The sequence below is a fragment of the Aotus nancymaae genome, unplaced genomic scaffold, assembly GCF_030222135.1.
Source record: "Aotus nancymaae isolate 86718 unplaced genomic scaffold, 86718_ANA_hifiasm-v0.15.2.pri h1tg000077l, whole genome shotgun sequence".
Lineage (NCBI taxonomy): Eukaryota > Metazoa > Chordata > Mammalia > Primates > Aotidae > Aotus > Aotus nancymaae.
In genome coordinates, this window is record NW_026988492.1 from 18562338 (window position 1) to 18580093 (window position 17756).

General features: G+C 35.6%; 1 protein-coding gene across 3 annotated transcripts in view; it reads left to right on the forward strand.

Moving 5' to 3' along the window:
• Nucleotides 1-17756, forward strand: part of MINDY3 (MINDY lysine 48 deubiquitinase 3) — an 85448-nt gene that overhangs the window by 41950 nt on the left and 25742 nt on the right. For 2 of the 3 annotated variants that reach the window (XM_012455967.3, XM_021675688.2), the window contains one exon: nt 2385-2465. The exons of the other annotated variant lie outside the window; for it this stretch is intronic. In XM_012455967.3, the coding sequence (XP_012311390.1) occupies nt 2385-2465 (81 nt within the window). The remainder of the gene's footprint in view (nt 1-2384; nt 2466-17756) is intronic. 3 annotated transcript variants of the gene reach the window in all.

Genomic DNA, 17756 nt, shown 5'->3' on the forward strand with positions numbered 1-17756 from the left:
CGGATTTTTTAATGATCACCGTTCTAACTGGCATGAGATGGTATCTCAATGTAGTTTTGATTTGCATTTCTCTAATGACCAGTGATGATGAGCATTTTTTCATATGTTTGTTGGCCTCATATATGTCTTCTTTTGAAAAGTGTCTGTTCATATCCTTTGCCCACTTTTGAATGGGTTTGTTTGTTTTTTTTCTTGTAAATCTGTTTTAGTTCTTTGCAGATTCTGGATATTAGCCCTTTGTCAGATGGGTAGATTGCAAACATTTTTTCCCATTCTGTTTGTTGCCGGTTCACTCTAATGATTGTTTATTTTTCTATGCAGAAGCTCTTAAGTTTAGTTAGATCCCATTTGTCTATTTTGGCTTTTGTTGCCAATGCTTTTGGTGTTTTAATCATGAAGTCTTTGCCTATGCCTGTGTCCTGAATGGTTTTGCCTAGGTTTTCTTCTAGGGTTTTTATGGTGTTAGGTCTTATGTTTAAGTCTTTAATCCATCTGGAGTTAATTTTAGTGTAAGGTGTCAGGAAGGGGTCCAGTTTCTGCCTTCTGCACATGGCTAGCCAGTTTTCCCAGCACCATTTATTAAACAGGGAATCCTGTCCCCATTGCTTGTTTTTGTCAGGTTTGTCAAAGATCGGATGGTTGTAGGTGTGTTGTGTTGCCTCTGAGGCCTCTGTTCTGTTCCATTGGTCTATATCTCTGTTTTGTTACCAGTACCATGCTGTTTTGATTACTGTAGCCTTGTAGTAGTATAGTTTGAAGTCAGGTAGTGTGATGCCTCCAACTTTGTTCTTTTTGCTTAGAATTGACTTGATTATGCCGACTCTCTTTTGGTTCCATATGAAGTTTAAGATGTTTTTTTCCAGTTCTGTGAAGAAGGTCATTGGTAGCTTGATGGGGATAGCATTGAATCTGTAAATTACTTTGGGCATTATGACCATTTTCATGATACTGATTCTTCCTAACCATGAGCATGGAATGTTTCTCCATCTGTTTGTATCTTCTCTTATCTCGTTGAGCAGTGGTTTGTAGTTCTCCTTGAAGAGGTCCTTTACATCCTTTGTTAGTTGTATTCCTAGGTATTTTATTCTCTTTGAAGCAATTGTGAATGGCAGTTTGTTCTTGATTTGGCTCTCTTTAAGTCTGTTACTGGTGTATAGGAATGCTTATGATTTTTGCACGTTGATTTTGTATCCTGAGACTTTGCTGAAGTTTCTTATCAGTTTCAGAAGATTTTGGGCTAAGACAATGGGGTCTTCTAGATCGTTCCTTTTCTTTTATTCTTCTCTGCTGTTCCCAAAACCATCCTTCCTACTTCACTGGCTCAGCATTGCCACATTAGGACATCTAACTCATCCTTCCTATCATAGGACAAAGATACTAGTTTCTCTGTCCATGAATACAAAAGAATACCTATTTTCCACTTCCTTCCTAGTGATAAGAATAAATTCCACAGGGCCGGGGTAGTGGTTAAAGCAGGGGCTGCTGGCTGATTAGGAAAGAATTTTTGGCTCTGACTGCCGCAAACAGCCACTTGGAATTCCCCAATTATAGGCAGTCTGTAAGAAAAAGGAAAATACAGCAAATTGTATTGGTAAGATTTGTCATTTTTAAGTTAAAGTTTCTGTGTTCTTATGAAAGTGGAATTGAATGCTGTGCACATGTTGGGTTTCATAAATCTATTTGTTGAATATTAAGCTTTTTTTTCTAAATTACACACACAAAATGATGTTATCAAGTTTTTGTAGTGTTCATAGACTATATAACCTAGAGCTTAGGGTACAAATATGGCTTTTTATACATTTTAAAGAGACCGTTCACATTGCGAAACTTTAAACTTACCTTCTGTCATGAAGAGTCAACAGGACACTTACATACTTAAATGGTTTAGATTTTAATTTTTCTTGAGAGATTTTTATATTGTCCTAGATTGTTTGGGAACAAAGATGTTCTTTCCCTTTGATTATTCGTAAGTCTACTCATTTGTTAATGTATAATTATTTTTTTATAAAGTTATCAAATTTATAGTTTAAGGGTTTGAGGTTTCATTCTGAAATTCTAACAAGTAGTCATTTTATCTAGGAACTTTCACAAAACCTGAGAATGACTGTTAGGGCTAAATAGTTATTTCTAGCTGTGTTAAATCTATATTATTGTTGTTTTAATGTCAAGGTACAATATAAGCTCAGAATTGGCAGTCTTCTAACACTCATTTTTACATTCAGCATTTGGTCTCTATGGGTAAGGTGCTCTCGCCCAGTACATTATTCCAGTTAAATACCAATTGGACGCTTTAGTTATGCTTCAAATATTCATGGGCAAATATGTAAGAGGCAGTATAAATTTTTAATTTGTTTATTTGTTTTATTTTGCTACATTTGTTCTAGGTTGGTTCTTACTTGAAATCTCCAAAATTCCCTATTTGGATTGTTGGCAGTGAAACTCACCTCACCGTATTTTTTGCCAAGGTATGCTTATAGCAGGATTTTTTTTAAGTTATGACATCAGGCAAACAAGTATTATAAGTTCATATTTGGTTTGGATCTTTGTGCAAACTTCAGTCTATTCCCATAACAAATAAATTGTTCAAAAATCTCAAAAACTAATACTGGAGAACATACTGTTTTACTGCTCTAAATCTGGAATCTTTTAAACAAAATCTATCATGATTTAGTTATAATTTCTTTTTCTTTCTTTAGAGCTTTAGCTTTTGTTTTTTTTCAGAAATTACTTGTGTTATGGAGAAAACAATTGAGTTTTAGATTCAGTTGAAGTTTTAGATTGCCTTTTTTGTAAGTAAAAGATTTATTTAACTTAGATGATACATGATATAAAATGTTTTTGTAATTAAAACGTCTCCTTTGAAAAAATTTTAAAAACTGTTAATAGCTTAATGGTATTACAGTCAAGTGCTCTTTTAAGATGGACTGTTTCCCATGATTTTAATATATACCTCACTACAATATTGAAATAGCTGAAATACATATGAATATTTTCTTTTCAGATTTTTTTTTTTTTGAGATGGAGTCTCATTCTTTCACCCAGGCTAGAGTGGAATGGCACAATCTCAGCTCAGTGCAACCTATGCCCCCCAGGTTCAAGTGATTCTCCCACTTCAGCCTCCCAAGTAGCTGGTACTATAGGCACGCACTACCACACCTATCTAATTTTTGTATTTTTAGTAGAGACGATTTTGCCTTGTTGGCCAGGCTGGTTTCAAACTCCTGACCTCAAGTGATCTGCCCACCTCAGTCTCCAGAAGTGTTGAGATTACAGGCGTGAGCCACCATGCCCTGCCATATCTGAATATTTCTGTTTCAAAATTCTCACAACAAAGCTATTTCTAAATGTCAACTAGAATCTGTATATGATGTTTTTCCACAAGTAAGTGGTTAAGAGCTTTGGCCTCAGACAACTTTGGTTGTAATCCTAGCTTTGCCACCTCCTCATGTCTCTCAGCGCCCTTTCCTGTGTCATTAAATTAGGGATTCATAATAGTACCTAACTCTTAGAATTGTTGTCAGGCTTAAATACAAAGGATTTAACAGTGCCTAGTACAATTTAAATGGTCAGTAAATCTTAGCTGTGGTCATCATCATCATCGTCGTCGTTTTTATTATTCAAGAAACAAGTATTAAACCTCTCTGGTATCATAGGCAACCTGATAGGTTGCTGAATGTTTGTAGGAAGATACAGAATTGTATTTTTGAGGTCTCTTCATTCTGATGTGCTTTTCTGATTACTCCTTGAGCTTTTTGAGTATGCATTTATCAATGTACGTTTATTGTTTGTTTCTGTAGAAAGTACAGATTGTATAAATTATACCATAGTCTGAATTGGCAATGCTAAGTTTTGTGAATGTAATTATGTATTACTGTATTTGCTTTTATTGTGTTGACAAAAGTCTAGATAGGGGTTATAGAGCAAGATACATAATTACCTTTTCTTAAGCACAGAAAGCTATAAAATACAATTCTGAAAGTACAGAGTTACTGATACATTGGGTTTAGTCTGAAAGCTTTTGCTATTTATTTCCTTCCTGAAGTAGAGAAAGGAAGTTAAAAGCACAGTGTAAACTACAAAAACTGACAATTACTAATTCCAGAGTGAGGATTTCATCATTGTATAAATTTGCATAAAAGAATTCCTTCTGACTTACACACAAAAATGTATTTTCAAACTAATTTTTAATCCTGTTTATCTTCAACCTTATTCTTTAAGAAAAACTACATGAAGCTAAAATGTTAAATATAAAAGATGACAATATTTTAAATCTTAAATTTGATAATTGCTATTTAAGAAATATTTTTGTTGTCAGAACAGTAGAATAAATTTCACAAAAGGTTAAAACAAGAAACAATGTCGAATGAGCTGTGAACTTGAGAACATTATCTGAAAAAGTGAGTGATGTTGAGTGAGTTCCTAAGAGTGAAATATGCCTTTTCATGACATACGCTCTTCCTACCTGTCCTGATATTTGTGTGGTTCCCATAGCACTTGCCCATTGTGCTGTTGGATTTATCACCCAGCACACAGTTTCTGATTCCCAAACAGTTTTCTGTGTGTCCCATGGCAGGCAGTGAGCCTTGTCTAGGGCAGGGGCTGTCTCACGTTCACCTTTTCATTCATAGATCCCAGTCATGTGCAATAACATGGTCAGTTAGAGACTTGGAGTTAAGAGAGAAACACAGTGGTGGCTCATGCCTGTAATCCCAGCACTTTGGGAGGCCGAGGCGGGTGGATCACGAGGTCAAGAGATCAAGACCATCCTGGTCAACATGGTGAAACCCCGTCTCTACTAAAAAATACAAAAAATTAGCTGGGCATGGTAGCGCGTGCCTGTAATCCCAGCTACTCAGGAGGCTGAGGCAGGAGAATTGCCTGAACCCAGGAGACGGAGGTTGCGGTGAGCCGAGATCGCGCCATTGCACTCCAGCCTGCGTAACAAGAGTGAAACTCTGTCTCAAAAAAAAAAAAGAGAGAGAAACACAAAAACTCCTGTCATGTGGGTGTAGAACTCTTGAATTTGATACTTATTGTTACTGTTTTGAGACTTACCTGTGTAGTCTCAGGATTTGGTATGTAGTCTGGCACACTGCGGGTGGGAGGAGTTGTTAGTTGAATGAATAAAACTTTTATACAAATTTCCCACACTTGGGTTCCAGTGATGTTTATACCCCCTAAGAATATTTTACATGACTCATTGTGTAGTATCTGTAGATACTTTCTTAGAATAGTCAAATTTGGATTGTTTGAAATGTAACCTTTAAAAGGAGTTGCCAGTGAAGAATTGTTTTTTCCCCTTGAAATAAAAGTAAAACAAAGCTGGTAGAGCACCTAAATGGTAAATGAGAACAATAATACTTGACCACATTTATTGAGTCTTGTTTTAGATTTGTTAAAGATAAACTAGTGTTCATATAGTCTTTACCACATTTAAAAATACTGCAAATTTTGCTCTTCTTAAAATTATAACAATAACCATTACTCAGCCATTCCTTCTGTGCTATTTCTACATTTTGAGCAAGCAGTTTGGGCTGTGGGTTTTTCTTTTTTTTTTTTTTTGAGTTTTGGTGAGTTTGCTTTGTTATACATTCAGTGGACTGAAACAAACAACATTGTTTTAGTATTTCCCCAGCAGTTCATTGTAATTTGCCTTATAAATACTTATGTCTTTTTCTATAAAACTGTTTGTGTATTTCATGTGCTGACTTCTTTGTTCTGGTTACAGTTAAGTAAAAAAGTCTATTTTAAGTTTATAGTTTTCAAGGCAATCTGTAATTTGACTTTGTGAAATGCCTATGAAGAACAATGGAATTCTTCATGTGCCTTACGCAGTGAAGGTGGTAATAGTTGCAAGTGTCTTTATTCATTCATATACTCATTTATCAGCTTTTCACTGGACATATAGTATGTGCCTGGTATTACACCAGGTGTTGTGCATACAGTGGTGAGCAAAAATAGATATGTACGGGCCCTGTTTTTTTTTCTTTTTCTTCTTCCATAAAGCTTACCTAGCTGAATGGTCCTGTTCTTAATGGAGGTGGACATTCTCCTTGAATTACTCAGTTAAGGATGTTCAAATAATCACACTCAAATTTACAAGTGTGATGAGTGCTGACAAAGCACAGGTCCATAATGCTGTAAGAATTTACTGTACTTTTGGAAAATTGGGATGTTTCCTTGAAAAATTGATGCCTAAAATGAGAACCTGAGGTATCAGATTAAACCAGATAAAGAGGGGGAAAGAGGATTTTCTACATCACAAATGAAGCAAATTCATGCCTGAAGAAAGAAGGACATACAGACAGATGAACTGTGATGAGAACAAACTGAAAGACAAGATCCGGAGGGAACACTGAGAATGAGGGAGATGAGATGTAAGCTGAGGCTGGAAGAATAGCAGGCCATGTGACTCTTTGGTACTAGGAGTAATGACAACTGGACTTGTTAAAAATTGGTAGTGGGAGTAGTTTTGGGGGAGGTGGAAAGGAAGTGAACAGGATTCAATTCACATTTTGAAAAGGTAGCTCTGGCTAATTGTGGAGAATGGATATATTGAAGGATAGCTCAGAGAATGGGTAAAAAAAGTCTTCTCTAGTTTTATTTCAGGTAAGCAAAGAGTGTAATTTGGTCGAGGGTAGTGAGGTAGAGAGGAATAAAGTGCATGGATTTCAGAGATTTACTCCTGAGGTAGCATGACAGGACTAGGTGGTGGATTGGATTTGGCAGAGAAGGGGTAGAAATGTCTAATAAGATAGGTGTGGCTAATGATTAGATCTTAGAGCCTACGAAAATGTGTACTTAACAGCTTTGCTGTTGTTGAGTGTAGCAACTCGTGATTAAAGCAATTTGTTCACTATATGCACATCACATTATAAGTAGGACTGGGGAAATGAGAGGTACCTCTCAGACAGGCATGTAGAGAGCTATGCTGTAGCTTCTCTGACATCACTTTCTTGTATTTCCCTCCAAAGAGCAGTGATAGGAGACAATCTATTATGTAGACTGATGCACCACATAAATACTGTTCTTTTGTTTTTGTTTTCAATTTAAGTTTAGCACTAGTGAGAGCTGTCAGAATCATTTGGCCCACATCTATTCTTTATGCCGAAGAAACCGGTCCATAGAGGAATGGAAAACTTTTCTAATGTTGCATGGTTAGGAAGATAGAAATGTGATAGCGAAGACAGAGTAAAATACCAGAAGCTGTATTGAATTTAACCTTCTATATGGGGTAAAAAGATATTTGTTAAGCAAATTAATAAAGTAAAAGATGTTGCCAGTAATATTTAATGCACAAATAATTGTGAAGAGATCATTATACTATTTCCCAGAAATTACGGAACATTCAAATTTATAGCACAAGATTTTGCTTTATTAAAATGAAGATTTGGCCAGGCACGATGGCTCATGCCTGTAATCCTAGCACTTTGTGAAGCTGAGGCGGGTGAATCACCTGAGGTCTGGAATTCAAGACCAGCCTGGCCAACATGGTGAAACCCTGTCTCTACTAAGAAAACAAAAATTAGCCGGGCATGGTGGCAGGCGCCTGTAACCCCAGCTACTCGGGAGGCTGAAACAGGAGAATCACTTGAACCCAGGGGACGGAGTTTTCGGTGAGCCAAGATTGTGCCACTTCACTCCAGCCTGGGCAAAAGAACGAGAGTTTGTCTCATTAATAATAGTAATAATGAAGAATTAAGCATTGCTGCATGTGTACATGGAAAACCAAATTAAGCATCTATTTAGAAAGGTTTATTCTTAAATTTTGGGTTTAAATACTAGTTTTATATGTTCTATATACATGTAATTAAATTTTCGTGGGAATGAAAGCTTTATTGTATTAGGTCCTAGTAATAAGTAGGAAGTGCACATATGTTATTTTTTTTCCTGAAACGTTAATGGCTTTAGGCAAAGAGTTTGAGTAAAGTTAACTACATTACAAGTAAGACGAAGCACAAATTGTCATTTTCTTAAAAAGCAGCAACTTTGACTTCTCTTCATTTTTCATAATTTAAAAGTATTTCTTTAAAATCAGATTGAAATATATATATATATCTCACCACTTTAAATACATAGCAGTTTTGGAATAATATGTATTCATGTTGTGTTACTGAATATCACCTCTAAAATTTTCTCAAATATTAATCCACAGATAGTCTCATGGCTAGAACTGAAAATATTGTGGTGTCAAGTGGTTGATGGCTTTGGCTCCTTTTTCCAAATTTTATAAGTAAATTTTTTCAAAAATATATTTTGGTATATTTATATACAGGATGAACTAAGGTCTCATCTCTTAGATATGATGAAAGTAGTGTAGTATATTGGCTAAGTTTTAAAATCATAGCATTTTTATTTCTCAGAAAAAATCTTTGACATTTCAACTTTGGTTTTATTGTGAATTACGTTTATTTAAATTTAACTTGATTTTCTTAATGAGTTGTTTTTTCTTTTCTTCTCTACCCTTATTCCTAACCTACTTTCCTTTAGAAGCTGAAGCTTGTGGCTTATGTTCATTTGCATTATCAAAATAATCGACTTAGTTTGAAAAATAAATAGTACCCTAGCATTATATTTTTGAGAGCATGTATTATTTTCTTATCGCAGAAGTCATGTATATACACAGTTGGTCCTTTGTATGCTTGGGTTCTGTATCTGTAGATTCAACCAACCACAGATCAAAATATTTAGAATAAAAAAAGGATGGTTGGGTCTCCATTGAGCATATGTAGACATTTTTTCTTGGCACTATTTCTTTAACAATACAAGAGGATGTGTGTAGGTTATATGAAATTACTATACTATTAAATAGAAGGAACTTGAGCATCCATGGATTTTAGTATCCTCTGGGGTCTTGGAACCAATCCCCGTGCACACTGAGGAATAGCATGCAAACATAAGAGTCGAACACAATCTCACTGTCTCAATAATAATTAACTTTGGGAATGACCCCAAAAGCACCTTCTCTTTGCAGTTTTTGTCCTACCAAACAAGGATCCAGTTAAGTTTTCTGCATTCCATTTGTTTGTTTCCTGTATCATATTTGATTATTTCTTTGTCTCTTTTAATTTAGAACTTGATATTAGTTCATTGATGTCTATTTTTATTGACTTTGTGTTTTATATTTATAGATAATCCACTGAACAAATTGTGATTATTTCTTGTTCACTTTGAAAGGATATTTATCAAACAGCTAAAATTTTTCTTCTAACACAATGTTCTTGGTATTGTAATACTTTATTATGCATAGTGGGAAACAAGATTTTAAGTAACTCAAACGAGTAGAGTTGTAAGCAATGATATATAGTCTCATAAATTGTAAGCAATTTTGAGTCATTTTACTGAGAATGTTGTTTTTACATATGCCAGATAAATTATTCATATGTTTTATTTTTAACTACATGAACCAGAGAAGGAACTACTGGTATAGAAAAAGATTTTTTAGTGAAACTCTGGCAATAATGTTAACTACATACATCTAGTTTTAAGCCTTAGACACTCTTCCAGAGTGAGTGCTGTTGGCTAAATGTTTCAAGATTTCATACAATTTATTGTACTTTTTAAATAAAGATTCTAGTATTTATCATTATTTAATCTATCACTACTTTAAAAGTTCACTAAAATTTACATTTTTCTTTCCACTGTATTATGAGAAAAAATGACAGAATAATCTGCTTCTTTGGGTAACTTGACACAGTACTGCCTGCAATATTTCAGAGTTGCCATGAGTTTCTCTGTGGAAGTAACCATTCCAAGCTTTTTTACATGGTGCGTTTCTCTTAAAATTACTTACCTAATGCCAATAAATTGTTTCATTTTTAAGTAATTTTATAAAAAGCAGATATATACATCCATTTAAAAATCTGCAGAAAAGTCAAAGTGGCATTAATTTTGCATCATCAAGCTTTAGGGCTTTCAAATTCAGTAGTCTTCATCTTAGTGATATCATGTTTTTTATTTGTACCCTTTCACATAGAGAAAGAAGAGCAAGACAGTGACAAACTTGCAATAAAGATTAAGATACAGTGATTTCTCAATCAGAACCTTTTTTACTTCTGAAACAAGTCCTGACCACTGAGTGTCAGGGATTATAAATCAGATAGTTGTCTGGGGGTGGGAGGAACTTGGAACACACTGGGAAACAGCCAGGAAGATACCATCCATGGGCAGTGGAAGTGGGGGCATTGTGAGTTGGTTAGTGGAATCCCAATTATTAAGACAATTTCTTTGGTCAGATTGACTAGGTCAGAAACAAATATTGTAATACCGCAGTTTGGGTATCTCAGTATAACATTCCAGTCAAATAACCCCACAGAGACAAAGCTTTTCGGTTTCTTTTAGATATGAGAAGACCACCAGACATTTGACAAATGCTTAATTTAAAAAATGGAAATCAGAACAAAGGGGGTAAAGAGACTCAGAAGAAATTGAGACAGTGTGGGGATCAAAGGAAAACTTCCAAAAACCATAGGAGAAGTCATTACACTCATGAAACTGCCAAGGCTATGAGAAAAGAGTACTTGGAGGACAAAAGAGAAAGTGAAAACCTGAAAGAACTGAAAGAAAAAAACTGGGGAAATTTCTCTCCCAGATTATTGCAACAACCTTCTAACTGATGACCATGCTTTTACCCTTGCAGAGCTGTAGTGTCATCTCAGTTAAGCAGCAAAAATGTTCCTCCTAAATGTGAGTCATGTCGAGTTGCTCTTATGCCCAAAACCCTGCATTGGCTCCCCTTCCACTAAGAGTAAAAGCCCAAGTCCTTGGAATAGTCTCCATGTCCCTTCCCTCTGTCATCTCATTTTTTACTACTGTTCCCTCCTGTCTTTCTTGGTCACACTTGCCTCCTTTCCTTTGCCTCAAAAACTAGGCCTACCTGCCTTCAAAAGACTTTAGCACACACAGAAAAGATCCTTCCTTCAGGTTCTTACTCACAACTCAGCTCCTCAGTGAAGCCTCCTTGCCACCCTTTCTCGCATTTCAGTCCCTTTCCCTGTGCCCTTTTGGCTAACACGTCCTCTCTTGTCTGTTGTCTTTCTCTCTCTCAATATAGATAGATGTAGATAGTTATTTAAATACAGATTTTGTAATGGATGTGAAATTTATGTAACATAAAATTAACCATTTAAAAGTGAACAATTTAGTATGTTCACAGTGTTGTGCAAACACTATTCATATCTCCATAACATTTTTGGCACTCAAGACATCAGTATTTCATCCCTCTTTATGGCTGAATGATATTCCATTGTATGCATACGACAGTTTGTTTATCTGTTCATCAGTTGGAGGACATTTGGGTCATTTCCACCTTTCGGCATTTGTGAACAGAGCTGCTGTGAACATTTGTGTGCAAGAGATCTGTTTTTAAATTTTTTAGGTATATACCTAGAAGTGGAATAACTGGGTCATATGATAATTCTGTGTTTAACTTTCTTTGAGGAACCATCAAACTGTTTTCCACAGCAGCTGAACCATTTTACATTCATTCTTACCAGGAGTATACAAGGGTTCCAGTTTTTCCACATCTTTGCCAATACTTGACTTTTAAAATTATTATAACCATCCTAGTGTGTGTTAAGTAGTAATTGTAATTTTGATTTATATTTCCCTAATGACTAATGAGCATCTTTTTATGTGCTTGTTGTCCACTTGTATATCTTCTTTGGATAATTGTCTATTCAGGTCCTTTGCCTGTTTTTTAATTGGGTTGTTTGTCTTTTTGTTATTGAATTATAAGAGTTTTTAATATATTCTGGGTACCAGATTCATACTAAGTGTTTACTTGTTTTCTATATTATCTGTCTCTCTCAGTACTAAGCTCTGTGAAGGCAGGATTTTTGTGTTTTGTCACCTACTGTTTGCCAGTTCATAGAGCAGTGCCAGGAATAGTGTAGGTGCTCAGTGGCTTTTGGTTGACCAAATACATTCTTGAACACACTGAAGATCAATCTTAAAAAAACTGTGAGATAGCAATGTTGTTACTTGATAAGTCGGGGTCAGGAGGTGGGCTTAAGATCACTGAATAGTCTTTGATCATCAGAATTCAATAGATCTCTGTCTTATGTGGAAGGCAAATAGAAAAACTAGCTTTTACTATCCTACCTGACCAATACAAACCACCCATATTATTGAACAGAAACAGCTGTCATGAGTATTTACAAGTAAGCTTTGTCATACCTATATGCTGTAACATGTTAAAAATTTACTTTCCTGATTTGAGGATGGTTAAGAAAATTGTTTCTATTCAGTAAAATAACCTCATAATTATCTGTTTCTATTTTTAAAATGAACAATTTACTTTTAAGACTCAAAGTACTTAAGTATAATTTTTTTTAAGAGCACTAGTACAGGTCCATGATTTTAATTTTCAGTGCCAAAGTATTAATATACCTACCACTTTATATTTGATATATCCAGGGACCTAGAATTTACCTTTTTAGTTGTATTGGAGCCCTCTTCCTGACCTCTAATCATTTAACACGTTTTGTAGAATTAAAAGAAATTTTTCATAAGTCAGTTTTACTTGAAAATCAACATTAAAAATAAATTTATTTTATGAACAGATTATAAAAATGTTTAGGATTGATCATCTATAACATTTCTTTCATGAAGAAATATTTTTTCTTAGGTTTTTAAATTTAAACTGTCTGCCATGTTTTATAAATCATCTTTTCTGTCTGATAGAGACAAAGACATCTTGCTAACCCCCTGTCTCTGTCAAACAACAAAACTGTTATTGTACTGCTTGACATAGTATCCTAAGGAGTCTGGTTGTGAGAAACACATCCAAGCTGACCCATGTAAATGAGAGTTTTATAGTTAGTACTGAGGGAGAATATCACAGAATCTAACTTCAGGAACCTTATAGAAACTGCAGAGTCATCAAGCAGCAGGGTTCCCACAGAACTTCTAATAAGAGGATAGGGGTGAAGTGAAATGCAGTATGTAAATGGACCTCTTCAAAGAGGGAAACTTAATTCCTACTAAGTATGATGGAGAACTTTCCAAGCAGGTCATCTGAGCAATGGCAGAAAAAGATCTGTACATGGAGACGGAATGTGCCCTGTGGGGATGGGTCTTCAGAAATTGTATCACGGCACATTCGATGAGGTTATTTGAAAACATGCGAACCTACTGCACAGGTAAAAAGAAATGTATTTTGAAAAGTAGATGCTTAAGGAATACAGAACTTATGTTTAAACTTAACTTTTTGAATTGTCTTTCCTTAATTTCAAAAGAAAAAACTAGCTCTTATTAGATGAAGGCTGTGTATCATTTGTTTTATAATATGTTAAATATTTCAGGAGTCAGGTCTCTCATAGTAATACTTAATTATTCAAATGTTCAAATATTAGGGCATTTGTCCTCTTTTTTCTCCTTAACCATCATTTTCCCCATTGATTCCTCATCTTTTATTTTTATATTTGGGTTTAAAGAATAATTTATTTGGATCACTTTCTCAATTTCCCTTGAAATAGGTACTAATAACAAAATTAATTTCCAATGCAAATTCAAAATGGGCACTTTTAATTTGAAAATATACTTTATCACTAGAATTTAGAATGTATAAAATGCAAGACAGAATAAATGTCTTTTTTGTTTTTATTGTGCATTTGATTTTCAATGTAGAGTGACAGCTGTTGATCCAATATAAAAATAGTTGGACCCTACCTATAGCATCTAGTTTCATCTTCACAAGATCCGTGGCTCATTTGCTTGGTACTTCATTTAAACTCTCCTTTGAAGTTGGGGAGATGAGTTTTACATCCCTTTTTTGTTCTCTTTTATGGTTGTGAAGGAACTCTGTGTGTGTGCAGAACCTCACCTTTGACCTTTCCTTTGATAAAGCAGTTTTCCTGTCAGGTATGAACACATGAAAACCCATAACAGAACTGTTTATAAAGAAACTGAATTTAATGCTGAGGAGGAAAAAATTATTTAACTGTTGCTTTGTGAGCTGACAGTATTCTTCCAGTAGGATCTGTTACGAGGTGTGTAGGGAGAATTATTTATACAGCACAAGCTGCTTTTATTACTCTTTGGTGTAACAGAAAGAACAATGGAGTTAACTGTTAGAGCTTTTTTCTTTTAGGTGTTTGAAAATTGGACAGTTCTACTTTAACGAGTCTCTGCATGTAATAAAACAGTGTTAAGGAAAAGTAGTAAAGTGATGCTTCATAGGCTTTACTGTTACAGGAAAATTTACAGTTGTCATTTTGTGTTTTTATGCAGTTTAGTTATCCCGTCCATTTATCTTAAGTAAGTTCTAGAGTTTGTGCATATATGGAGATTTCATGCTTTATCTAATGCAGAAAGGAAATAGTGAAAATGTGAATGTATTTGTTTTTGTAGTTTAAATCATAACTTATGAAATAGTGAAAATGCTGATGTATTTGTTTTTGTACTTTAAATATCTTATGTGACTTTTAACACCTTTCTTCTAAAAGAAGAATAGCAACCTGAAGGATACTGAAGTTAATCTCTCTTATCTGAACTACTTGGAAGGTTTGAGTAGGCATCTGGACATCCTAACCATTCTCAATGATTTGAATTACTACAAATATGCACATTTTAAATCACAAACTTTCCCACCTGCTTAGCACGCTTTAGGACTGTCCCCTATCAGCAATCTAGGATTATGCCAATGACTTGTACCACCGCAATACTAAAGCTTTTTAATTATTTTGACCAGAAATCTTTCAAAATATAAATGTTCTCACCTCCTTAGGCCAAGCGTACATCAATTACCCTTATGTACTCCTTGCCCTATGCAGCTATATTGGATATCTGGTTTTGTGATTTCTCTGAATTTTCTTTTTCTTTCAGTTATCACTTCTCAGTCATCAGTGATGTCATCCTGCTTCCTGGAAGAATTCTCTTTCTTTGAATTTCTTTTTCTCCTATAATAGTATCCAAATAATTATCTGAAGATAAAATACTGATGGAAGTTTCCAGAAGTATTCTGTTAGAAATAAAGCCTGGGAGTTTCAATTGTCAGTATCATTAAGCCCACACCCCTAGCTGTCTGTTCAGAATTGATAGAAAAAAAATTATAGCCAGTGAGTTAATAGCAGATGACAAAAAAAAGGTCTTGTACAGTTAATATATGACTGTCACTAAGTCTTACTAAGTTTAATTTATTAATATGTGACCATCACTAAGTCTTACTTAGTTTAATTGGGGGATGCGGTTTGTGTGCATATGCACATGCTTTGCTTATGTTATCCTCTGCCCAGAATGTGCTTATCAAAATCTTGCTCAGCAAGATTGCTACCATTCCTATTGTGTCCGCTGATTGTCCTACTCTCTTCTTCTTCCTATTCTTTCTTCCAACATCCTACCTTTTTGTGGCAATGATGTCCCACACTACCTACTGTCACACACATTCAGCATTGTTCTAAGTACTATTGAAATGTAATAATAAATAGTAATAATTTACTGTGAACATTTACTGAATGTTGTCTGTTAGGCAGTATGCTAATTAATCATCTCGGGAGCATTCCTCGCTTAATCCTCAAAGCACCCCTGAGTTGCGTGTCATTTTCATCTACGTGTTACAGTCTGGGACCAATGAGAAAAATGACATCTCCAAAGTTAGATACGAGTACCAAGGCAGGAGTCAAACTGTCCATTTAACTGCTTCCCTCCCTTAAGAAAACAACTCATTATGCTAGAGTGGAGTAGAGCCTGCAAGAGGGAAGAAGTAGGTGCAGAAGAGATTGTACTTGAATGAAAGGACATGGTAACTTTGAGACCGATATGAAATGAAGGCTGTATAGATGTAGTGTTGTATGGGAAAGTTAATACTTATTTGGGAAATACTAATTGGTTGATTATAGCATACTAGTTGTGCTAGGATACTAAGATGAAAGCAAAGACTGATGATAGGACCAGCTTGAATAATCAGATTTTTTTCCACATCATCTTACTATATGAAAGTCTGTCTTGATGTGGGAAGCTAAACATGAATACCCATGGCATGAATGTAAAGCAAATTCATGGAAGTAGAGTGGCCTTCTCAGTCAACAATCAAAGCTTCTCTGTACAGCTATGATAAAATTTTAGATTATAAATGTGAGTACCGTGACTAATTTTTAATCAGGCAGACCTTGTTTAAAAGTGTAGAAAAGGAGGTACGATGGGTTGGGGGCCCTTACCTTTTGTTCATACTAATCCAAGCCTACCAAAATTAAATTACTGGTATTGAGTAGACTACAGTTTCAGTAATGTTCTTAGATGTTCATTTTCATAGGAAACGTATGAAGTCTGCATATGTGGAGATTCCTCCATGTGCAGTTTATGTCGCTAAAGTCAGAGTTAACTGGGTAGCATGAGGGAAGACACAAGAAGAAAACGTAGGCTGCTATGAGTAGGAGGATCAAATAGAGTACATGTGGCACAAGCAACATACAACCACAGCCAGAATATTAGGTTTTAATTCCTTTTGCTAGCTTGCTGCAGTAACCAACAACCCTGATATTTCAGTCTTGTACACAGTGGTATTCAAGAAGGTGGCCCTGAGAACAGCCCCTGAGAACAGCCCATCCTGCAGGTAGGAGTATTTGACCACTGACATTGTTTAGATTTGCCTGCGTGTGGTGGTGATAAAAAGTAATTTGACAGTGTTTTAACGTCTTTAAACACAGTGTACGCTCTATTTGCCTGTGCTGGAGCATACCACTGCCACCATACCCCTCTCCCCAACACAGAGTCCGAAGCTTACTGCCCTCGTAACTTCCATGCTGGCTGCAGGTGTGCTCCATGTGTCTCCTTTAAGATCCGGGCTGAAGGAGTAGCCTCTGTCTGGAATGTGCAGTTTTTATAAGAGGGAAAATAACAAGACTCCTGGCAAAAACAGATAGTGGCACTTAAAGCTTCTGCTAGAAGCTAGCATAATGTCACTTCCAGTTGTATTTCTCTGGCTAAATCTGATGTCAGTGAGGCGAGGAAGTAGACCCCTTTCACAGAGAGGTACTTCAGGTCACTTAGCAACAGACAGTGAAAATCCTCTTAGGAGGAGGAAGCAGCAGCTAATTGGGAACAATAATATTATCTACCACCATCGATTACCTTGTATTTAGGTGACTGAACAGTTTAAATTAATTCCAGTGATATAAAGAGTCCTACTTTTGAAATAAAGAGGAACTGTATTTTTTCAGGTACCTCTATATTATCAGTATAAATACTCACTGTGGGTCAGAAACCTTTTAAAATGTTGTAACATTAGCTATCCTTCTAAACATCTATTGAAGTATAAGGCCTGTGTACAGTGGGTTGGCTACAGATAAGTAGTTCATTACTGAAAAGATCTTTAAAGTTTATTCATTAAACCTTACGTCAAAGAGCAATCTGCTGTCATGAGTAATCAAAGAACCTCCAAGAACATCACATAACTTCAAGAAAGCTTGATGGATTTGTTAAAGTGAGTTGGTCAATTATGATAATTTGGAGAGTCAGCGGCTCACTCATTAATGATTTTAATAATTGTGGTACAAGAGTAGATCACATCTGTTGGAAACTTCATCTCCCTTTGCCTTATTTCCACTTGTGCATTTAGTTTGTGTTTCTGGAGGAAGAACCTCAGAGGGCTCTCTGCTGTGTTTCCTACCCTGACTTCTCTGCTGATAGTACACAGATTGGTGCCTCACAGCAGTGGGCCACTGTGGACATGACCTGGGGCTTACACATGATCTGGAAAATAATGGAAGAGTAAGAAAAAAGACCACCGGCCTTCCTGCTTTCAGATATTGGGATTA